Source organism: Eutrigla gurnardus (assembly GCF_963514095.1).
Source record: "Eutrigla gurnardus genome assembly, chromosome: 22".
NCBI lineage: Eukaryota > Metazoa > Chordata > Actinopteri > Perciformes > Triglidae > Eutrigla > Eutrigla gurnardus.
In genome coordinates, this window is record NC_139933.1 from 927,134 (window position 1) to 950,609 (window position 23,476).

General features: G+C 44.5%; 3 protein-coding genes across 5 annotated transcripts; 1 reads left to right on the plus strand and 2 right to left on the minus strand.

Moving 5' to 3' along the window:
- Nucleotides 1-374: 374 nt before the first annotated feature.
- Nucleotides 375-6,833, minus strand: get4 (guided entry of tail-anchored proteins factor 4). The gene is made up of 9 exons (XM_084039884.1): nucleotides 6,655-6,833; nucleotides 5,692-5,770; nucleotides 5,021-5,102; nucleotides 4,719-4,868; nucleotides 3,999-4,137; nucleotides 3,223-3,363; nucleotides 2,938-3,013; nucleotides 2,682-2,754; nucleotides 375-2,589 (listed from the first exon to the last, which is right to left on the minus strand). The coding sequence occupies exons 1-9, from the start codon at nucleotides 6,792-6,794 to the stop codon at nucleotides 2,498-2,500; spliced, it is 972 nt and encodes a 323-aa protein (XP_083896010.1). The 5' UTR covers nucleotides 6,795-6,833; the 3' UTR covers nucleotides 375-2,497.
- A 751-nt stretch (nucleotides 6,834-7,584) lies between these two features.
- Nucleotides 7,585-15,876, minus strand: vps35l (VPS35 endosomal protein sorting factor like). The gene is made up of 30 exons (XM_084040193.1): nucleotides 15,838-15,876; nucleotides 15,155-15,254; nucleotides 14,848-15,030; nucleotides 14,443-14,562; nucleotides 14,335-14,359; nucleotides 13,966-14,045; nucleotides 13,587-13,715; nucleotides 13,428-13,512; nucleotides 13,298-13,354; nucleotides 13,133-13,229; nucleotides 12,879-12,926; nucleotides 12,700-12,793; nucleotides 12,420-12,620; nucleotides 12,247-12,293; nucleotides 11,895-12,006; nucleotides 11,679-11,795; nucleotides 11,428-11,481; nucleotides 11,271-11,351; nucleotides 11,137-11,199; nucleotides 10,976-11,061; nucleotides 10,818-10,898; nucleotides 10,648-10,711; nucleotides 9,645-9,743; nucleotides 9,428-9,505; nucleotides 9,185-9,299; nucleotides 8,950-9,089; nucleotides 8,697-8,862; nucleotides 8,292-8,410; nucleotides 7,987-8,136; nucleotides 7,585-7,894 (listed from the first exon to the last, which is right to left on the minus strand). Exons 1-30 carry the CDS (start codon nucleotides 15,852-15,854, stop codon nucleotides 7,796-7,798), a joined length of 2,907 nt encoding a protein of 968 aa, XP_083896319.1. The 5' UTR covers nucleotides 15,855-15,876; the 3' UTR covers nucleotides 7,585-7,795.
- A 660-nt stretch (nucleotides 15,877-16,536) lies between these two features.
- Nucleotides 16,537-21,779, plus strand: zdhhc16b (zDHHC palmitoyltransferase 16b). 3 transcript variants are annotated; one of them, XM_084040195.1, is made up of 9 exons: nucleotides 16,537-16,669; nucleotides 18,556-18,841; nucleotides 19,838-20,032; nucleotides 20,261-20,349; nucleotides 20,449-20,477; nucleotides 20,566-20,699; nucleotides 21,022-21,107; nucleotides 21,181-21,375; nucleotides 21,643-21,779. In XM_084040195.1, exons 2-9 carry the CDS (start codon nucleotides 18,584-18,586, stop codon nucleotides 21,743-21,745), a joined length of 1,089 nt encoding a protein of 362 aa, XP_083896321.1. In that variant the 5' UTR covers nucleotides 16,537-16,669; nucleotides 18,556-18,583; the 3' UTR covers nucleotides 21,746-21,779. The 3 variants fall into 3 exon arrangements, with proteins under 3 accessions (XP_083896321.1, XP_083896322.1, XP_083896320.1); XM_084040196.1 differs by having other exon boundaries at nucleotides 16,558-16,669; nucleotides 18,552-18,841; XM_084040194.1 differs by lacking the exon at nucleotides 16,537-16,669 and having other exon boundaries at nucleotides 17,281-18,841.
- The last annotated feature ends 1,697 nt before the right edge of the window (nucleotides 21,780-23,476 follow it).

The following is a 23,476-nucleotide window of genomic DNA, read 5'->3' on the forward strand; positions in this document are numbered from 1 at the left end:
GAGCTACAGGTTTGTAAATCACATTCCAAAATAAAGTTAGTGCCTTTAATTGCATCCAGTAGATTATATTTTCTTTTTATCCAACTAACCCACAAATAATAATAATGTAAAGTGTTTTCCAATTTGTCTGTTTTAAAAAGAAACATTCTTATTCTTTATTTGTTTTCCAAATTGTTGTTTTTAAAAAATCTATCAATCTATGCATATTAATAACCTGTTGTATAAAGCTGTTGTAACGTATTTCTTATGTAACTTATTACATTGCCATAGTACTTTTTCTTTATTGTACATTAAAATATAATATACTGGCGCCCCATGTGCTGACTTTGTTAATACACTCCATGATGGAAAAACTAAACAAAAACAGGACAACATTTGTTTTAAGACATTCTCAAACTCTTCTCAGTTGTAGTTTATTTACTCAATTAGTGAATCATTGAAAAGGCAAACACTCCCCTTTAGATCTGAAAGAAAAAAATATATAATGAAAACAAAAAAAGACAAAAGCAAACAGCTGTGATGACACAAACAAGCCTTTGGTCACACACCTTTTCTTTTTTTTCTTCTTCTTTCTAAACAGCCAGATAATAAAAGGAGAATTCTAACAAATCCAACGTTCGGGTTAGCAAAATATAAGAAGTGACACAGGATAATAAAAACTTGTGACGTGAGCAGCAGATGGTGTTCTTTGATTGGGTGATATTTAACCCCAGTGATGTCACGGAGGGGCCTCAAACACAACGTCATTTAAATATTGGTTCGCCATTTTCTCTCTCTCTCTTCAACATCAGATCGATGTGATCGCAGCAGAACGCATCGACGACTCATCACCTTTCCATCTGTCCCCTCGGTCCTCTGTGGCATGCCAAAATGGACAATATTTTAGTTTATGAAACAAATATAAATGTGTAAAAGGACCCAATTAACCTGCGATTACAATAGCTAATTTTAATTATTTCATTCTTTTTAATTTCAGGGATTAAAAAAACGACTCTCGGACCTCTAAGAGCCAGTTTCACCAACGTATGGTTGACTTTATTATTTAAACATTTTATTCTGGTTATTTCTTATGAAGTATTGGCCATTTTGGTGTTCCACAGTCCCACATAGATAGTTACATAGAAGTTAATAAACATCACTCTCCAATGGAAGACCTCTGGACATTAGTTTTTAATTAAAACAGGAGGCGCTGTGACTCCAACTGAGGTGATCTGGAACAGTTTCTTCTTAAATCCTGAAACTGATCAAATGTCACTGCGAGATGCTGAAGACTGAAAGATGGAGGACCAATCAGAGCGAGCGGTGTGTTCTCCGAGGGTGTGTGAAGTTAACACTGATAAACAGCAGCTGTTGTTTAAAAAAAAAGAAATCAAACTTCTGATTGTGCACCGGCTGAACTGATGTTGGGAATATTGATCCGAACAGACAATAAAAAGAAAAGAACGGAATCGGAACAAAATCCAGAAATGGTCAGGTATCGGTAAGGTCAGCTGGTTTATATTTATATAAGCATTTAGGAACATGAAAAGCAAGATTCACTCCAACAGACAGGTTTTCACAGCGTCTCCTTTTGCATTTTTAGAGATCACGTTACATCGATCGAAGGTAAACCCTAAAGACTTATTTTTCACAGCGAAATGCAGACAGGCAGCTCACGACCAGGAAGAGCCTCAAACGCCTCAATGTCAGACGGCTAATGGCAACTGTAGAGAAATGTAATAAATAAAAAGCCAAATTCATATATATATATATATATATTGTTCCCTCTCAGAGACGCAGACAGCAGTTCAGCGAGTGCACGGTAGAAAAGTGGAACCTCTACGACGGATCTATTCGCATACAGACAAGACTGTATGTTTTGCAGTGATTCGCTTGAACAGAAATTAGCAGAAAAAAGCAGGTTTGGTTGAGATGCAGGATGAGCCCTGATAATAACTTACAAAGAACGTTGCTGTCTTCTTTTTGTACATACCGCCAAAGGCCAACAAGAGATGAGAAGCTGAAAGATGGCATTGACTAAAGTAGACGTGAGTTTACTGAAAGGAGAGACTTGTTGAACAGCTGAGTTGTAGTGAGTGTTATAACGAGGTCGTTAACGACGTTATAAAAAGGTTTTAACTTGTGATGTTCTCCACCAACCTTCCCAATCTCTGTGGAGTTTCCTTACCTCCCGTTTAAAAATCATACACCCTAAACAGAGAGTCCCAAACTAACAAACAAACATGATTCAAATAAAATAATATAATAATCTGAGAGTAATTCAACAGGGGAAGAGTTTGCAGTTTGGCGCGGTGAGTCCCGGCAGTGCTGGGGGGGTTTGGCAGCCTGATACTTTGCTCTGATTTTAACGGGGGGTTTTTTTGGAAACAGCACGCCTCTGAAAACATGGATCGGCGCCTTCGCCCAGACCTTGTTATGGAGGTGAAGGAGGCAGGCGTCGTGGTCTTCCTCTGGTTTTTGTGTGTGTTCATTTGTTCTCTTTGTCCCCGGTGCAGGCTCAGTCCAGCTCTATGGGACTGCTGTCCTCCTGGGCTTCTTCAGCTCCTTCGTCCTCCTCGCCCGAACCCATCAGGCTGTTCAACAGGTTTCCTGCAGGGGGCGACACACCGGTCATCACTCTGTTCATTTAATAAAGGAATGCCTCATTGACGTTTGCTCAAATGAAGAAGGTGTGGGCTCACCTAGCAGTCCTCCGTATGATGGGGACTGTTTGGGTGGAACGCCAAAGAAAACCTGTCCTATTCTGTCGAGATACTGAGGAGCCAAAGGGAAGATGAAGAGGAGGACAGAGGGACCATGGTTGTGAACATTACAGCCGAAGACACGTGTACATGGACTGAAACATGCCATCATAAAAGACAATATTAGGTCAATTGCAGCTGCACTCGCATCACTGAAGGTCATGGAGGAAATACCTGAACATCAAGCAACACTCACCTCATTATACATGGGGTCCCTCTTCAGGGAAGGTTGATATTGCTCACATAACACTGTGAAAACTGTTAATTTACCCCTGAAGACACAAAAAAGAGTGTTAAATACTGTAAATGACCCATTACATCACAGTATCGGAGGAACAAGTCTGTAGCTGGCTTTGTTCTATTCACTTCACGTGTCAATCAAATGAGATTAATGCACAGTAGGAAGTCTATATATATATATAATAAATATAATATAATACATCTAGGCCTACATCTTTGAGGGTTAAGAAAACAAACTCACCCATCCACTGCCAGCAGCAGAAACCAGATAAAGTTTAGTAGAGGCTGGACGAAGGGAGGGCCCTTCTCTATGGACGGGTGTTTCTCTGTGTACGTGGTAAACACTACAGAAGCGCCATTTTTGTTCTTTAAGCAGAGGAACCTGGATGGTGGAAGATCAGAGAAGGAGAAGGACAAATGAGAACAGAAGATTAAGACAAACGGGAGAGGATGGGAGACAAAATGAGAGAGGATAAAAGGAAGAGAGAGAGAGATGGAAAGATCAAGAAACTGCAGACTGAAAGTGGACACTTTCTCCACTCCATTCCAGCACCTTCCAGCTGTGGTAAACTCCATATTTGCATCAATCCAATGGTCAGTATTCAGTCTACTTATTATGTCACTTGTTCATCACATTAAATGAGATGTTATTGTCCTCTAAACAACCAACATGATGTTTGGAGACAGCTTTTTACAGAAGGACCACAAATGAAAGGAAAACTAATTCCACTAACAGATCCACAGAAATATAATCACCAACTATTTTCATCATCTGTTCATCATCAAAAGTCATTTTTCATAAAGAAATGTCAGAAAATGCTGTTTTCAGTCCCTCAGATATGGAGATCTTCTTTTCTCTGTTCTATCATAGATGTCATCACATACAACACACATTTCAAGACCTTTAGTCTAAATCCAAGCACTTTTCAAACCTTGGAAACACCACACTAACATTCAGGTGTTTTCAAGGATTTCCAGCACCGTACTAGCCCTGATGAGCGTTGGCGTCTGACTTACTGTAGGACGGCCTGCGCCACAAACATGTCGACCTCGCTGCGGAAGCCTCGTGATGCTGAATACTCCACCAGCATCTGTGCACAGCCCTCGCCATCCGATGAATGCAGGAAGTGGTAACGAGACTCACTGTAGTTTTGCTCTGCAGATGAAAATCATTTTAAATAGTCTTTAAACTGTAAAGACAGCAACTCTGACGCAGGGACAGCTCAGCTTGCAACATTAGAGGAACATTAAGATGGGCAACACACACACCGGAGATGGCATACGGATGGATGAGTTAAAGTACGGAGGTGCCTCGTTACTCAGAGGAAGTAGATGGAATAAGTGCCTTCCTGCATCGTCAAATAATACGGGTGACTGATGAGAAGGTTTGAGACTCAATTATCCGTTTTGTATAATCAAATTCAACCTTTATCACATAATAAGCAGAGTCATTCTACTCTATAGTTATTTTTTTTAAACGTTTTCCCTGATTGCACCCCAGATCTACATCATTTAACAACAAAAGGAGAACAACATGCATTCGAAAAATAAAGAAATAAATAAAACAAAAACCGAATAAGACAGAAAGACAAAATAAGAGTTAGTTCCAAAGTAAAGAAGAAACAGCAGTGATGTGTGTGTGCGTGTCTGTGTGTGTGAATGCATCATGTACACAACATCTGTCCTACCCCAGGCTCTCAAAGTACTTTGTCACCTACGATATACTTCATGCGTTACCTTTCCACAAGGTGACCGCGAGCAGCTGGTGGAGTTTGGGGTGACCCAGCTTGCCGGACCCCCCTGTGGACCACTTCAAGGCTCTGGACACGAACGCCACTCTCTCCGGGGAGTTCTGGTCCATCCGGCTGAAGAGCTTAGCCAGGCTTTCTGCTCAACGATCACAACACCAACACAGAGGATCAGTGACTCCGAGTAAGACGTAGGACTCCCTCTCACCATCAAAATCACAGCACGTTAAAGCATTCATAAACTCATAATGCACCTTAGTGAAGCATCTCGTAGGTGATTTGGTGACTCACCTAATATTTCATCTTCCACTTTAGTGTCAGATTTCTCCAACACCTCCAGCACCAGCATGGACAGGTCTGCTGCACTGTTTTGCTGGAGATGAAACACAATAATAAAGCCCATCTTTTAATTCCATATTTTCAGAGGGTTTTACACGAGCACCACATGGACAGGAGAGGATCTTTGTGCTACTAGTCTCAAAACACGGCTTGTACACAGTGTGACGAGGAATAACCGGATGTCAACATAAAGATTCATTCAATGTTTTCTATTGCTATATGGCTGATGTTATTTCTGTATCTGGGGTGTTTCCATCAACATGAGTAGGTGATTCTATTCAGAAACACTTTGTTATATAACTTGAAATCCTTGTAAAATAGTAATGAAGACATTCAATTCTAACATACAAAAACTACAAAAAATGTCATGTGTGGTTGTGGCAGGACTGTAAAAACCTGCGTTTTCAAGGATTTCCAGCACCCGTACGAACCCTGGGGACTTTGTCGGTTGGGCGATGCATTCAAAGTAAAAATCTGTTTTTTCCCCAAATTACCTACTCTGCCTTTCATTTTAAATTGTTCTGTAGTGAGATATATATATATATATATATATATATATATATATATATATATATATATATATATATACACACACACACACACCAGGCCAGTGTGGCATGTACCTGGTTGTAGCTGAAGAAGAGGAGAGCACCGTTGTACATCAACTCCCTGGCCTCGGCGTGTTTTGCCTGTGACATGTACCTGATGGAAGAGTGACAGCGTCACACACACACACACACACACACACACACACACACACACACACACACACACACACACACACACACACACAGAGATCAGATCAGATCTGCTTATCTTGCAGCCCCATGAGGGTTTTTCCCTCGAGATAAAAAACATGCATCAAAGTGAATGTTGCAGGGGAACAACAACTTTGTTGAAGACCACAGACCGGATGTAGATGAGGACTCTGATAGTCAGTTTGGCAGCACAACCAATCCAGGTATCAATGGCTTACTGTGTTGGAGGACGTAGCTGTACGTTCCCCAGTAACGTCACATGTATGAATATGTCATACTTCATTGGGCATAACTGACTCTGACGCAACGCCTCCCAGTAAACCAACCTCGCATAAATAAAGTATGAACTGTTTATTTTAATGCTAGCCTTCACAGATCTCACTGCGGCGGTGCAGTGTGTGTTTATCTGTGTAAATTCACACAGCCGAACAGCTTTAACACAAGTTTAGGACACAACAACGGCTCCCAGATCAGTTAGCCGATATCATCTGTAGGTTTCCACGTGAAGTAGCCTTTAAAATAACGCGAAAACACGGGCTAGTCTCGTGTTAGCACCCCAGCTAACGGCTATCATTAGCTGTGTTGCTAACGCGAAGCTAACTAGCCGTAGTAAAGCGGTCCCATTTTGTTAAAGGAGTATTAAGATCGACAGCTCGGCCCGTCCACACAAACAGCCGGATCTGACAGAGTGGGCGGGCCCGCGGTGGAGTTCAGCCAATCACAGACGTTACATGGACAGCGAGCAAGGTTGACTAGTAGAATGATCTGGAATGGGGCACAGGGCCCAAAGCCCAACGAAATGAGCATTTAAAACGGATTTTACTTTACCTAAAAAATAACGTCCTGTACATCTGGTGCGCTTCATAGTAATCCCCCTTCTCCACGCTGGCTCGCAGCTTCCCTTCCACCCGCTGGACGCCTCCACGGTTCCTGGCGCTGGAGCACCTCAGAGACTCCGGCTCCGACATCGTCGTTGCTCCGCAGCAGCAGCAGCTCGAACCAACTGCTTCCAGGGGAAGGGGGGGGGACGCAAAATAGGACCCTCGTCGCTCGCCGTAGCCGGCGTGTTTGCAGTCATACGTCGTGTGATTGGATTGCGGTTATCTGGAACACGTAGGGATGGGCCATACCAACATTTCTCCTTTACCATTAGTTTAAGGTGCTTTTTTTCCCGAAAATCACATGATTGCACAGTGTTTAATAACTTAATATTAATACAACTCATTAACATAAATGCTTATAAAAGTATAATTAAAATGTTACAATTTTAAATAAATAAAAATAAGATAAAACAAATAAGATGAAAATTAATATTGTTTAATTATAGAAATAATTAGACTTCAAATTAACAGAACATTTCTAATGATCAACATAGTACTCACACATGTCAAAGTCATCAACAAGAGAGAACACAGAGAACACTCGGAATCTGGATCGCTGGATGTGAGCCCCGAGCGGACCACTGGGCGGACCACCGGGCGGACCACCGGCCAGCGGTTTACCGACCAGAGGACCACCGGCCCAGGGCGGCGGTCCACCGGCCAGCGGTCCACCGGCGAGAGGACCACCGGCCCGTCTGATCACATGGTTTCATGAGATTCTCTGAGAAGTTTCTCTCTCGAGCAAAGTGAAACTATTCAGTGTAATATTAAAAAAACATAATGGTGTTAAATATTTTTGTTTTTGTGTGGATGACTAGTTTAAATGGATGAAACTGGAGAGAAACAGCTGGATGTGTGTGAAACAGAATCAGAGCACTTTACAAGTTTAAGTTACATACTTTAATAATTAGTTACAATTTCTAGTGTGAAAATGGCAAAAACAACATATTTTGGCACAAGAACAACTCTCTGTTACTTCAATCTACAGTAATCAACATGGTTTTCTTCTTCTTCTTTGTGCATGAATCTATTATTTACACAAACATTTAACGGTGTCGTTAGGAGGGGGTTCAGGTTCAGGTTCAGGTTCAGGTGCGGGACTGCAGAGCCAGCCTCTGGACCGTATCTGACAGGTGGCTCATGTCCGCCTGCTGAGCCTGATGCTTGATGGACTCCAGAGTCCGGACCTGGAAGCAGAGAGAGAGGAGACCCGGGTCGTCACCATGGAAACGAGTGAGACTGTCATTCACATGTAAAGGATTCCGGGTGGAAAACTCACGGAGACTCGAGTCTCACAGAAGCCGTGTTTGTGGCTGAGGTTCCACAGGTTGACGGCCAGCTGACTCAGCTTGTTGTTCCTCAGGTCTCCGTGAGCCAGCAGGACCCCGAACAGGGCGAAGGCCAGAGCGCCCTGACGCCGCGAGCTCTGCTGCAGGAGGACGAGAGGACGGGGCGTCTTTAGTTCTCAGAGAAGTCGGACTCGGAGGAAAAAAACTAAAATATTCTTTATTTCTGTACGTGTTTATGTATGTATAAATCCCAGCACTGCCGTCTTGCTGGTGCAGTGAACGGTTTCTGCCTCACCTCGTCCCGACCGAGCACCTTCAGGTGGTCCAGGATCTGTCCAATCAGAGTCTCACACAGCTTGTTGATCTCCGACAGGAACTTGGGGTCTCCTCCATAAAGGGTCTCGTTGGAGTCCACTGGGACCAGGAAAGAAACAATTTAGCTGTATATTATATATATATTAGATTATATATCTCATATATCTTTTTTTTTTTTTTTTTTTTTTTTTTAATGTATTCTTTAAATTATTATTATTATTTATTTATTTTTTGTATTATTATTATTATTTTTTAAATTATGTATAATGTACTCCAATTTCGATTTCAATAAAACATTTGAAAAATAAATGAATAAAAAACTCCCTCAGGATGAAAAGAGTCTGATGTTTAAGAATGAAAATAAATCCAACATGTAATGTCGTACCTTTGGGGATGGAGTACAGGTAGGTCTCTTGGCTCATGGCCGCCAGCAGGGGCAGCGCGCTGATGTAGACCCGCACCTTGGCGTCGCTGCTGTCCTCCCAGGTGTAGTCCTGGACCATGTTGAGCAGACCGCGGACCAGGTAGAGCACCCCATGCTCCGGGTGGTCCTGCAAACACAATCACGAGGGTCACGGTTGGGTTGAAGTCCCGACTCATACGTGCTTCTGTTCTCAAAGAGGAGAGGATGGCGTTACCGGGACGACGAGCAGCGTGGCCAGGAAGTTGTTGATGAAGTCCATCAGGAAGCTCTCGGAGGAGCGAAGCTTCCCCTCCACGCTGATGGAGCGAGGAACCTCCGGGAGAAGACTGACCGCCGCTTTCAGGAAAGCATCCGCTGGAGGAAGGAAGGAGAGGATGAGGAGGAGGTCAAATATGACCGTGAGCTTCATGTTTTACTGCAGTTAGTGAGCTTTGGAAGTGTGTGCTCACCCTGGGAGAGACACTGGTTTGCCAAAGCGACCTGACCGGACAGCAGGTAGAGACTGAGACGGCTGAAGATGCTGCTGAGAGACGGGATGGTGATGAAGCTGTAGGCGGCACACGCCTGGAGGAGAGAGGACGATCTGTCAATCAAAGCACCTGGAACGTTTCCCACGATGAATCCTTGACCCTGCGATGAACCCTCGACCCCCAGGATGAACCCTCGACCCCCCCGGTGCCGTGAGAACTCACCCTGACGAAGGCCGCCGTCTTGCGGGAGTGACTCCCTCGCATCACCCTGCTGGTCTCCATCGCCAACTGGTTCACCGTCTGGAAACCAGCAGATGAACGCTGGGTGAATATCTCGTACACACACACACCCATATCACTCTCACACTCACACTCACACACACCGAAATCACTCACACTCACTCACACACACACACACACAGAGAGGGATCACACTGACGTGGATGAGCTGCACCAGCACCGACTCCAGGTTACAGAAGGAAGCTCTGGCCTCCACGCAGAAACTCAACTGCTGCTCAAAGTCACGGCCGAAGGAAACCTGAAGGACAGAGAGAACGTGTGAGTGTGTGAATGTGTGAGTGTGTGAGTGTGTGAATGTGTGAGTGTGTGAACGTGTGAGTGTGTGAACGTGTGAGTGTGTGAGTGTGTGAATGTGTGAGTGTGTGAGTGTGTGAATGTGTGAGTGTGTGAGTGTGCGAGTGTGTGAACGTGTGAATGTGTGAATGTGTGAACGTGTGAGTGTGTGAATGTGTGAGTGTGTGAATGTGTGAGTGTATGAATGTGCGAGTGTGTGAACGTGTGAGTGTGTGAACGTGTGAGTGTGTGAATGTGTGAATGTGTGAACGTGTGAGTGTGTGAATGTGTGAGTGTGTGAATGTGTGAGTGTATGAATGTGCGAGTGTGTGAACGTGTGAGTGTGTGAACGTGTGAGTGTGTGAATGTGTGAGTGTGTGAATGTGTGAGTGTATGAATGTGTGAGGGTGTGAGGGTGTGAATGTGTGAACGTGTGAGTGTGTGAATGTGTGAACGTGTGAGTGTATGAATGTGTGAACGTGTGAGTGTGTGAATGTGTGAACGTGTGAGTGTGTGAATGTGTGAGTGTATGAATGTGTGAGTGTATGAATGTGTGAGGGTGTGAGGGTGTGAGTGTATGAATGTGTGAACGTGTGAGTGTGTGAATGTGTGAACGTGTGAGTGTATGAATGTGTGAACGTGTGAGTGTGTGAATGTGTGAGTGTATGAATGTGTGAGTGTGTGAATGTGTGAATGTGTGAACGTGTGAGTGTGTGAATGTGTGAGTGTGTGAATGTGTGAGTGTGTGAACGTGTGAGTGTGTGAACGTGTGAGTGTGTGAATGTGTGAGTGTGTGAACGTGTGAGTGTGTGAATGTGTGAATGTGTGAACGTGTGAGGGAAGAGGATGGAGGTGAAGAAGAGTCTCACCATACGGATGAAGCCGATGATCAGCAGAGCTAAAGATCTTTTCTCATCGTCGAGAGTGAGAGCGCTGAAATACAGAGATCAACAGGCCGAATATTTCATCTGAATTAAAAGGAGTGAAACTATTATTATTATTGGTATTATTATTATATATTTTTTTCATTTTCAGTTACTTGACAGAGTCGTGCATGGTCTTGCAGATGTGCAGCATGGCGTTGAGGATGACCGGGTCTCTGGTGGGCTCCACCTGGTGTCTGCAGAGACCAGGAACAAGTTTTCATCTCCAACTCTCAGATTTATCCCTTTAAAAAACAAAGAAACCGTCTCTGACCTGATGAAGATCTCCATGATGGAGCGGCACACCTCCACCCTCACACTGTCCTTCTGGAACATGTCCAGGAAGGGCAGGAAGCGTTCCTATGGAAACAGAGAAGAGGGCGGGGTAAGGATACAGGTCTATGATTCAGGTCTGAGTCTGTGGCGGCTGCTCACCATGGAGAAGAGGACGGAGAAGTCGTGGAAGTAGGTGAGGATCTTCCTGATGACGGACTGCAGCTGGAGACAGAAAGCAGAGAGAGTCACTACAGAGAGGAGGAGGAGGAGGAGGAGGAGGAGGAGCTGCTCACCTGAGGATACGCGTCCTCAAACGCCCGGTCGGGGGTCATGTGTTTGATGATGTCCGCCAGAACGGTGTTGACCTCACGTTTCTGAGAACAAACGATCCAAATAAAAACACGATGGAAGCTTTAAATTCCACGCGACGCCTCGTTCTGCTTCCCTCACCGTGAAGTGTCGGCAGGTGAACTCCACCCAGATCTCAGCACAGTTCACGTAATCCTGAAACACACATATACTATAAATATGTACACATATACTAAGGTTCTTATACCAATAATTCAAGCACTTTCCAAGCATTTCAAGGTGCATTTCCATGCTAACCCAGCACCTTCCAGCTGTGGTACATATTTGTACCAGCACCGTTCAGCCCTGATGTACTTTCATGGACATGTATATACTGTATATATATATTTTACCTGGGGGCTGCGGACTTTGGTGACCACCTTCCAGGCTTCGTTCAGGATGGTCAGTCTCTCAGACTCTGGGGGGTCGGCGTAGGCCAGACCGCGACCCAGAGACCCGAACAACAGATGCTGCAGAGAAGATGAAGCGAGATCAGGCAGGCGGAGACGACGCTTCAACCCTCAACAGTAACAACAACCCCACTGGATCAGCTGAGCATGACCTCTGACCTTTGGGAAGCTGGCCTCGTCACAGTCTTTGATCATCCCGATGAAGTCGGTGGCTCTGGCCGCCACGAACTCGGGCCTGAACGCCCTCATGACCGAGTTCAGCAGCAAAGCACTATGGGAAACGGGAACACAGGATCTACTTTATCTGTGATCTCAATCAAAATCTTTATCTTCCAAGACAATGTTTTCTCATGTATTCCTATCAGATATATAGTATATTATATATAATTAGAGAAACAAATAGATCTTCAACACATCTGGGATTTATATCTACATATTTGTATCCATCTATAGAGAAAGAGAGATATCTATAGATATATTTATATATATTGATGGATGCAGACGGACTCACTTGTTCCCCAGCTTCTTGCATCTCTCCATCATCTCCGTTAACAGAGGCTGAAACGGAAACACAGTTAAAGACCCATGTATGTGTGTGTGTGTGTATATATATATATATATATATATATATATATATACACAGTATATACATAAAATGTGCATTAAATCAGTAAGAGTGTGTGCCTCCGGAGCTCTGTGGGCGATGCACTGCAGGATCCAGCTGATGGCCGGCGAGTACAGCGTCAGGTACTCCGCCACCTCCACCCGCTGCAGCACCAGCTGGTTCTGGACGCTCTCCCCGCCGACCTGCCGGAAGGTTCCCAGCAGGTCGAAGAAGTTCCGGTTCAGGCTGTCCTTCAGGTGGGGGGCGACCTCCATGCCCACCTGGGAGGGAGAGGGCACCGTTACCTCCTGAACCAATCAGAACTCTCTAAATGAAAACGCTCAGTGTCAGCCGCCTCACCCTGCAGAGGTACGCTCTGGTGTACGCCGCCACCAGGGGGTCTCCGATCCCTCGGATCATGGCCGTCAAGCGAGGGAGCGTCTCCTGGATCCCACTGGAGGGGGGGGGGGGGGGGGGACATGTGATGATGACACATAAAGCCAGGACACTAATGAAGCTCATCAGGGGAACAAACCAACCTTTTGTTCAGGAAGCGGTTGCACTTGAGGATAGCGGCCTCCACGTATCTGATCCCAGAGGTCAAAGGTCAAACTTCTACATGATTAGAATGTTTATGGTGTTTTTGTTTGCCTGTGTATAAACATTCTAATGATGCTGGTGGAGGGGCGTCGGACTAAACCATTCCACAAACACATGTCTGATTGGAGAGAACAGAACCAGGTCTGAGGTCAGTGCTGGTCCGGCTCCCCCTGCTGATAGGGGTGGAGGATACAGGCGGGGCAGCAGCTCCCTGATGGAGGCGATCTTGAAGAACCAGTTGAGGCAGGTCTCCTTGGCCGTGTCGTTGACGTCGTCCACGGTAAACGAGTCTGAGGACGAGATCGCCATCAGAAGCTACACACTCAGTCTGACTGGATGATGGGAGTCCTATCTGTACCTGGTAGGGGTCTGGGGTCTGAACACATGGTCCAGATTCTGTCGTAGACCAGCCGACCTGCAGACCGTCAGACAGCAGTTAGAAAACGTCTCTTTAACTGGACTGTGAGATAAACGGATCCTCTACGCACCGAAGGTGTCGAGGATGTCGGTGATGAGGACGAACTTGCTCGGGTAGAACTGGATCACCGAGGTGTCGGACAGGAGCTTGGAGCACTGGAACACAGATCACAGATCAGCGGTTACCTCGACGTGGTGGAGAGGCGGAGCGGACGGGAACGCCGGGTCACCTGGATGACGATCTTCAGGGCTTTGACCTTCTGGTCCGAGGCCCAGGCCTCCTTCAGGGACTGGTTCAGCTCCTCGATGCGGTTCGCATAATCCTGCTGGGAGAGGTTCAGCAGCTCTCTGTGGGAACCCTGCACACACACACACACACAGACACACACACACAGACACACACACACAGACACACACACACACACACACACACACACACACACACACACACACACACACACACACACACACACACACACACACACACACACACACACACACACACACACAGACACACACACACACACACACACACACACACACACACACACATTAACTCTCAGTCACATGACTGCGGTGGGTTTAAAGACGGACTCTGGTTTCTAGAACCTCCTCCAGGTCGTCCAGCTCCTCCAGACGAGTTCGGACTTTCTCTGAAACGGCGGAGGATCCTGGACTCGGAGCTTTCCCTACAGAGACAGAGAACAATTATTAATATTAAGGACACAAAGTGCAGAATTACAAGTGTTACCCTCTTGTTTTTAAAGATATCAGGAACAGTGAATTACATAGCTAATTACATAAAACATGTTCAATGTTTTTTTCCTAAAATAAGACAAAGTTAAATGTCATCCAGACACAGAAATAAAGTACACTCTGCTAACGTAAAAGAAAAGATAAAAAACAATCTAATCAAGTGAGATGTATGAATTAGATGAGTCGGAGTGATGTTTGACAGTTAAAAGAGTAAAAACTCACCTCGATCCGAACCCATGAACAGATTCTATGAAGACAGAGAAAATGGAATTAGCTTCTTATAAACGTCTGTGCTTCTTTAGTTCTTCACGATGCCTCGCCGTTACTCACGATGGAGAGTTTCTCGGTGGTGGTGAACCGGGCCAGGATCTCCCCACGCTTACAAGACCAGGGCTCCAACTCTGCTCCCACGGCCTCTTCCTCCTTCTCCCTCCTCTTCCTCCCCAGGTCCTGGAAGCACAACAGCTCTCTTTATTTTACCTTAGTATTCAGGGTTCCTACACCTTCTCCAAAGTCACATTCAAGCACTTTCCAAGCATTTCAAGGTGCATTTCCATGCTTTTCCAGCTGATATATGGTTGTTATATATAGTTGATATAAACCTGATATATGGTTGATTTATGGTTGTTATATATGGCTGATATAAAGCTGATATATGGTTGATTTATGGTTGTTATATATGGCTGATATAAAGCTGATTTAAGGTTATTATATGGTTGATTTATGGTTACTGACCCCCGTGGAGGCGCTGTGCGACACGGCCGGAGCCTCGGTGGCCGAGGCGGCTGCAAACATGGAGAGGGGGTCGGTCCCGTCCAGCATGGAGCTGAGGGGGTCTGGGGGCACCGAGGAGGACGAGGAGGAAGACGAGGAGGTGCTGCCTTTACGAGCCCCGCGGCGGGTCTTCGTATCGGTCACCTGGGGACAAGAAGGGAAGGTCACACATCAGATTCATGCTTTTAACCTCGCTGCCGGCTCTGAGTGGTAGAATCTGTGATCAGGAGGAAGAGGAGGAAGACCAAGGTAACGGCAGGTGGTCTACCATGATGGGCTTGAGGGGGTGGTAGTCTCCGAACTCCACCAGAGGAGCCTCGGGGCGACATCTCTGCAGCTCGGCCTCGTAGTTACGCCCGCTGGATCGCCTGGGAACAGACAGGAGGTCAGATTAAACCGTGTCTAACCTCCTTCTACTCACCAAGTGCATTTACATTCACAGATCTGAGGTCTGTGGACACGAGGGGCGGGCAAACAGATTCATGTAAAAGGTCTTCTAAGATTCTAAAGCGGATCAATTCATTATTATTGTTTTAGTATTAAAAGTAAATTAAATACGTAATATTTGCCTTTGTGTATTTATTTACATTATTGTAGTCAGTTTCACTTTTTTTAATTACATTTATATTAATCTCACATTGCCTGAATTCACTCACAGAGGACTGGAGGATATCCTGAAGCATGGACTCATTCAAACAATCGATTCTGAATGTAATCATGACATCAAACTGCTGGTTTCCTTCCAGCTACAACTGTTGCTAACAAGTCTCATCACAATCAAAGATCAGTAAACGCCAAGATGAAGGTCTGCAGCTGCACCAAAACCCCGGACGTTATAAGAATTATACAGACCTTTGACCCACAATAAACGCCTCGAACCCCGAACAATGTCAAATAATTAATGCGTTACATTAATGTGAGTTTTCTAAATAAGAAAAAGGAGCATCTTACCACTGCACCGCAGCCATTTTTCTCCGATCACATGACACATCGGCACTTCCTGGTTATGACGACTTTTAGGGGGAAAGTTTTTATTTATTTTCACACGGGCGGTTTATTAAATATGTATTATTATCATCATCCGGGCTGAAGACATGACAGAGCGCTATTTTAACACTTGAATCAGCGATGACGTGGCCTGAGACTCGTTTTCACGACTCGTTCCTAGCGAGAATACGACTTCGATTCCCAAGATGCATTGCGCGCTCTCAAAGCGAGCTTGCATCAAATGTCAGTATCTTAAGACAAATGAATATGATTGAGCAGAGTTTAGTAATTTGATCTATCAGTATTTTATGTTTTAATATGGTTCATATTAGATATTCTGATCCACACTCCGTACCGGTTGGTGGCGCTAATAGTTTTGTCAACCGCCAATAAACCTCAAAGAAGAAGAAGAGCTGCAACAAAGCAGGCAAAGAGGAAGAGGTCTCACTCCGGAGATTTTTCCGGCCACTGAACGGTATTTTGAGCAACCTTCCGTTGAATAACAAGCTACTTAGAACACAACACATTCACGTGTTACCCTTGTTGAGCATGAGTTGGCCTTTTACATGTTTTACATTACACGTTGAATTCACCCAAACAGAAGCTATTTAGTGACAGCCTCGCCGTGTCCGTTCGCCACCGTTGAGTGAGACCTCCGGTGAATAGACGATCTTCTTAAACCGCCGCGCTTCGCTTCGAGTCGGCTTGAAGCAGCGGAGAACACGGAGGCTGTAGCCGCCGGACCATGACCTGACCCGGGTCTACGAAGGCTCGTCCTCCCACGTCACCTGAACCGGTATGTAGCACGTCTAAGTCCAGGTCGGTCCTAGTCCGGGTCCGGGTCCTGTATTCATTTAAAAAACGACCGTCGAGCCGGTGTGAGGTAGATGGACGCGGCTAGCGGGTTAGCTTAGCGGGAAAGCTAACTGTAAAGCAGGACCGATGATCGGAGGAATGCTTTCTTCTTCTGGCTGAGAGATTATTAATATAAAGACTGTATGGTGTTATTGATCTTAATGTGGAGCTGTCAAATCAATTACTGCAGCTGGTCATTGAAGTCTTCATTCCTCATTTCGACACAGCTAACATCTGTACTGCGTTTAAGAGCTAGCGTTATATGACTAACATAAATACAACCAAAATACTATATTATTGGTATTTATTGCAAGTATGGATGACAAGGTGGATGACACAATCAGTGGGGAAGTCATGTATATATTATTATATAATATTATATGTATATCTTATATAATATATACATATAATATATATATTTTATTATAAAATATTGTATGTATATATATCTTATATAATATATACACATACTATATATACATATATATATATATATATATATATATATTATGTAATATATATAATATAATATATAAGTAGACTGACACATTAAACCAGAATATTAGGGTTTGAAGCAACGCTGATTCATTATCAACGTATCTGCAGATTAGTTTTCTCTATTTGACAACTGATGATGTCATCTATAAAATGCAAGAGAATTGTGTAAAAATGCACATTTAAATCCTCCAAAGTTGTTTTGTCCAACATATTTAATAATAATAATAATAATAATAATAATAAAGCTGGTGAAAGGCAGCAAACCCTCATATTGAGGAGGATATTGTCTGCCATAACCCCAGACATAAATAAAACATAACTATATATAACTGATTTCGTTCTTCAAAGAGTTAAAGGGCAGCAGGTTGCCATGGAGACGGCTGTGTCCTGCTGTGTGCCGCCTCTCTCTCATGTTGTCTGTCGCTGCATAATAACGTGCAAATTAAAGGTCCCATTAAGTCTGTCTGTCTGCACAACAAGCAGAGCTGCATGTGTGTTTATAGTTTGGTATATTTATGTATAAAACATAAATTTTTATGGCGGTATAGAGAAGAGGAAGGGGAATGTAAAGCATTGGATTAATCGATAAAAAGAAAATAATTTGCAGATTAATAGTTTGTAGTTTGCTTGACTTTTTAAAAAGGTTATATATTATATTATATTATATTCCCTGGTATTCCATACCTCTGTGTGGAGAAATGACACTGATATTATAGATCATCATGATGTATTAATACTGCATGTGTCACATTTCCAGTTTTTATGCCAGATCCCTTCGTGCACTTCCAGGCTGGTAACTGTGGATATTCAAGTAGCAGCTGACGACAGGTTGTCGACGGTCTCACTCTCTCCTAAAGCTGCCTGATTAGCATCTCATTATTAATTCCTTTCTGTTTTGGAGAACCTGAACGAGCCGTATCAGTGTAACGCTCACTTTCATGAAATGATGCCTGGCTGGATCAGGTGGCTTACTTTATTCCCTCCTTAAGACATTCAGCCCCGTTGCTTCCCCTCTTATAGGGTTACCACTCTGCTTGTTCCTCCGAGGGTTCCTTCTGGCCTGGAGATCTGGATTTGGCTGTGAATTATTAACAGGAGAAGATTATTAGTAGGGGGCTGATGGGCGGAGCTCATCACCCGAGAGCCCCGTCGTTTCACGTAACTGGACTGGAGCGTTCTCGTCTTGTAGTTTTCCAAAGAGCTCTGGGAGATGGCGATGGAAAGCTCGGCCTCCGTCAGGCTTCGCTACGAGGAGCTGCTGTTTTACACGGCCTGCATCAGCAACTGTTGGTGTGTGTGTCTGTGCGTGTGTGTGTGCGTGGAAGGCAGAGTGTGCAGGAGAGGAGGTGGCGGCGGCATGCGGAGCAGCTGGAGGTGGCACATCTCCCGGGCCATGAGGCTGACGCTGCGCTGGTGCCGCCCACAGAGGGGAGGCCGAGGTGGCGGTGGGGGTCGGCCGGGGGTCGCCGGCGGGTTTCTGGAGCTGTGGAGCTACGGCAAGCTGCTGCTGAAGTCGCTGTACTACAACAGCCTCACCAACGCCGACACCTTGCTGGACTGTGCCTTCGAACCCGTCTACTGGATCGTGGACAACGTGACCCGCTGGTTTGGAGTGGTGAGTATTACACACATTAAAGGAGTCATCACCAGGAAATCGCAATTTCTCTTGTTAAAACATGCATATCTGTGTTTGACCTCAGTTGAAACTTGCCTGAAAGGCTGGAGTTTGAAAGTGGCGCCGTTTTTTCGCTTCTGCTCTTTTTCCGAACAGGAATAGCACACAAGGGTGTGCATTCCTAAAGCACGAGATTTTGATTCTGCGCCTTCGGTGACGTCACCGTGGCGGCTACTTGCATAAGCCCACCCCTCTTTCACCACCCAACCCCGCCCCGTCCGCTACCTGAAATCGCCGAAGCGCCGCCATTATGTTTTGGAGTCTGAATGCAGGCAAGCCCCCCCGGCTCTGTCCTTCCTGCGGCGAATCAACGCGCGCCTCATTACATATTATACAATGCACATCCGGACCAGTCAAAACCTCGCGCGTAATCTCGCGTGATAAAATCGCGGTACGAAAAAGGGTCAGAACAAGCTCAATGTTTGATTAAAAATTTTTTTTTTTTTTCTAATAAGTTTTACGAATTGATCCAAAGCGATCCAAGGGGGGCTGGATACGTATAAAACCAGGTTATGACTCCTTTAATGACCGTCTCCTTGCTGTTGATGAGAGGGAATACAAAGCAGAACATTTAAAACATTACTCCAATAATACTCTTCTTTTTTGTGTTTCCTCCTCCCTAATATATTCATAAACACATACTTTATCAGTGTCTAATGTAAAGTAAACGGATCAGCATCTACACATAAACACAGATAATTATATACATCTGATACCTACAAATAATAGTAGAGTATTTAATTACAACTAAGTAAATATTAGCGGTTAATAAATAATGCTTACGTGTTTTCTCCCGTGTATATCTATATACACTTCAAAGGGTATTAGATAGTGTTAAAAAATATTATAATAGTAAAAATAAAAAAGGGAATAATTATTGACCAAAATATCCTCCCGACCCCCCCCTCACCATCTCAGACCTTGTCTTCCTCTCAGGTGTTCGTCACTCTCGTCATACTGCTGACGACCTCCGTCGTGGTCATCGTCTACCTGTTCGTCCTACCCACAATCCTCAGCACCTACCCGTTGTACCGGTCCATCTGGCACCTCTGCTGCGGCCACTGGCTCCTCATCATGGTGGTCTTCCACTACTACAAGGCCACCACCACCTCCCCGGGACACCCAGCCAAGGTACAGGAGCTCTGGGACACGACTCGGGTGAAAGGAGGCCAGAAAACATCTTCGTCGATCTGATATCATAGCATTTATAGAGAAGCGCTGTAGGAAAGTCATCATTTACAGATATTACTGCAGATATCTTAGTTAGTTAGTATTATAATAAGCATCACTATTTATTAAAACGGTGTCTTCTGTTTTAATACGATAATGCATCTTTCTTTATTCTGTGTTTCACTTCAGGACAAAATGAATATCCCCTCCGTGTCCATCTGTAAGAAGTGCATCACTCCGAAACCTCCCAGGACGCACCACTGCAGCATCTGCAACACGTGAGATCATCAAATAATACTAATAATAATAATAATAATGACACTGAAATTACAGTTAAGTCCGTTTGTTTCTTAAATCCTAACCTGTTATATTTACAGCTGTGTTTTGAAGATGGACCACCACTGTCGTATCCTTCCAACAAGTAAATAAAAACCCTCAAAATGAATGTCTAGAATGGTTTAAATCCCCCCACGTTTGCCTGAACATGCTTCCAGCCTGGCTGAACAACTGCGTGGGCCATTTCAACCACCGCTACTTCTTCTGCTTCTGCCTCTACATGACTCTGGGCTGCATCTACTGCAGCAGCAGCAGCAACGCCTTGTTCCTGGAGGCCTACGCCGCCGTCGAGGTGAGACTCTTTAAAACCCCTTTAAACAGAGCTCTGTCGTCCAGGAGAGACTGGAAGGGATCGGGTCGTTTTGGACGCCGCCGCCTCCCAGACGGTGGCGAACCAGAAGCTCAGATGGCAAACGATAAGCGAAACAGGAGACATGAACAGGATCTCTCACGTCTTGTATTAAAGATCGGCTGATAAACACAGAACAGGATCCAGCATGCTTTGTTTTTTAATGGCAGGCAGCCTTTTTGATCCGGATCCAAAATGACTTCATGTGAGCTAAAAACATCAGATCAGGAAGAAGCCCATATATGACCATTTCCTGTCCCTCCAGAGGTACTATCAGACCCCTCTTCCAACCGACGCCTACAAAGAGACCACCGCTCACAAGAGTATCATCTTCCTGTGGGTGCTGACCAGGTAACCCCCCCTCCCTCCTGTTTAACTCACCACATGAAGCAGGCGGCTCCGTTGTAATGCCTTCTCCCTGCAGCTCGGTGGCCGTGGCCCTCGGAGGACTCACGCTGTGGCACATGATCATGATCAGCAGAGCCGAGACCAGCGTGGAGCGCCACATCAACAACAAGGAGACCAGGCGCCTCCGGGAGATGGGAAAGGTGTTCAAAAATCCATACCATCACGGGCCGATCAACAACTGGAAGCTGCTGCTGGGCGTGGAGAGGAGGAGGTGAGTCCAGGTAGCCGTCCTGAAGGGGGAACTTCTGTCATTAGGACAAATAAATACATGTGATTTCATTAAACCTGGTTCAGACTGAAGTGGGTTGTGTGAGGTTCTGATCCAGAGTCAGTGTATTACCTTCCCTTTGGAGAGTCAGTAATGGACTTCTACGTCGGGGGAAGCAGCCATGAATGCATGTTAGACACCTAAAGAAGGCCCACCCTTTCCAACTCCTCTCTCTCTTCCAAACCCTTATCTGCCCTTCTGCCCCCCCAGTCACTGGTTCACGCGGGTCCTGATGCCCTCCAGCCATCTGCCCTCAGGGGACGGCACCACGTGGGACTACATCTTCACCAGACGAGACCCCGAGGCCGTCTGAGCCAATTAAATAAACATTTCTACAACGTTGAACCTGGATGTGTCACACTGTTGAGAGCAGCTCAGAGGAAGAGGAGGAGGAAGAGGAGGAGGAGCTGCCGTCAGTCCATAAGGAAAAGGAAGCTTTGTAGTCAAACAAATAAAGCTGTTATTTGCACTGTTAGAAATTTGGAACCATGAGGGATCCGTTATTTACCACCAACCGCAGCGCCAATTACATTTATGAATGGTGCTGCTGGTCAGCATCGTTGTAAACACACACACACACACACACACACACACACACACACACACACACACACACACACACACACACACACACACACACACACACACACACACACACACACACACACACACCAGCCCTAACAGCACATTAAAGGTGCTACCTGTTGCATTTTCAAATATTAATACACATTATTGGTGTGTGGCTGCCATCTTGTTTCACTTGTGGTTCACTGACGATAAAATGCAAAATCTAGCATCATTAATAAGTTGATGACCTCATCGGCTTGTCTTTTTTAAATATGACTATGTTGTCCATTCAAACGTGTGTCTATGAGGACAAATCCAAGTGTTTCTTAAAAAGAAGATGAAAACATATTTTTAAATGTTGATTTTTTGGTCCTGTGGGTATTTAAAGTTTTTTTTTAAAGATTTACTACTTTGCATGTTAATTATGTTGTTGTGCTCTAACGAGAGTGAAACCGGTGTGAACGGACGACCTGGTGTTAAAAGAACAATGAAAAACCAAATGTTTAACTTCTGACTTTAATATTTTGCTTCTTTAGGTAAAGAAATAAATGTTTGTGTGCCTTGTTTGTTCAGTCTTTAAAATGAGGCACTTTTAACGAGTGATTAAGGCACACTGTGAAATGTAACGCCAGATTTTTAAATATCCTTTCAGATTTTTCATGCGACATGTTTGTAATAGAGTTAATAATGGATAATAATCCTAATAACGGTGGTTCCATAGAAACATACAGGACAGCTGTGATCAACGGGAGCTGTGCTCCACTTTGATTTATTTCATCTTTTTAATAAAACACCTTTCATAGTTGTTGTTTGAAGTACTTTCCATTTTCAGGTGATGACATTTAACAAAAAAAGAAAATACATGAAATGCATATTTATAATTACAAAGGAAAAGGGTTTTAATTACATTGTAAATATTCTCTCTTTCCTTGGCATTAGTTCTTGTGAGGTCCGACTGCAACGACGACACAAATAACTTGATATAAGCATCAATATTTGTTTAAATACCGTCAGAAAACAAGGCAGGTGTTTTGTCATATTATTCAGATAAATTATCTTAATTTAACGTACATTAAGCTCAATGAAGGATGTAAAATTAATCTTAAAACGATCTCAGCGTTGATTCGTGTGGACAATAGGCACAAAAACAGCACACATCAGCTGATCTCAGCTCCACATTCGTCCAGATGAGAAGATACGAGGCCGTCGGTGCCGGCTGCTTCAGTGCTGCTCTCATCTGGATATCACGGAGGGAAACACGGCTTCCAGCGGCCAAAACGCTCAAAACGGTACAAAAACGTAAAAATAACAAGTGGAAAATAATAATAAAATGTCGCCCCACACTTCATATCTACGACGGCGTATCAGGGCAACTGGAAGGGAAAACAGCCGAGAGGGGGCGATACTCAAAGAAAAAAGTCGATAATGCGTTATCAACGCCTCGTTAAGGTCCTTAATTGATGCTTATTGTTGGTTT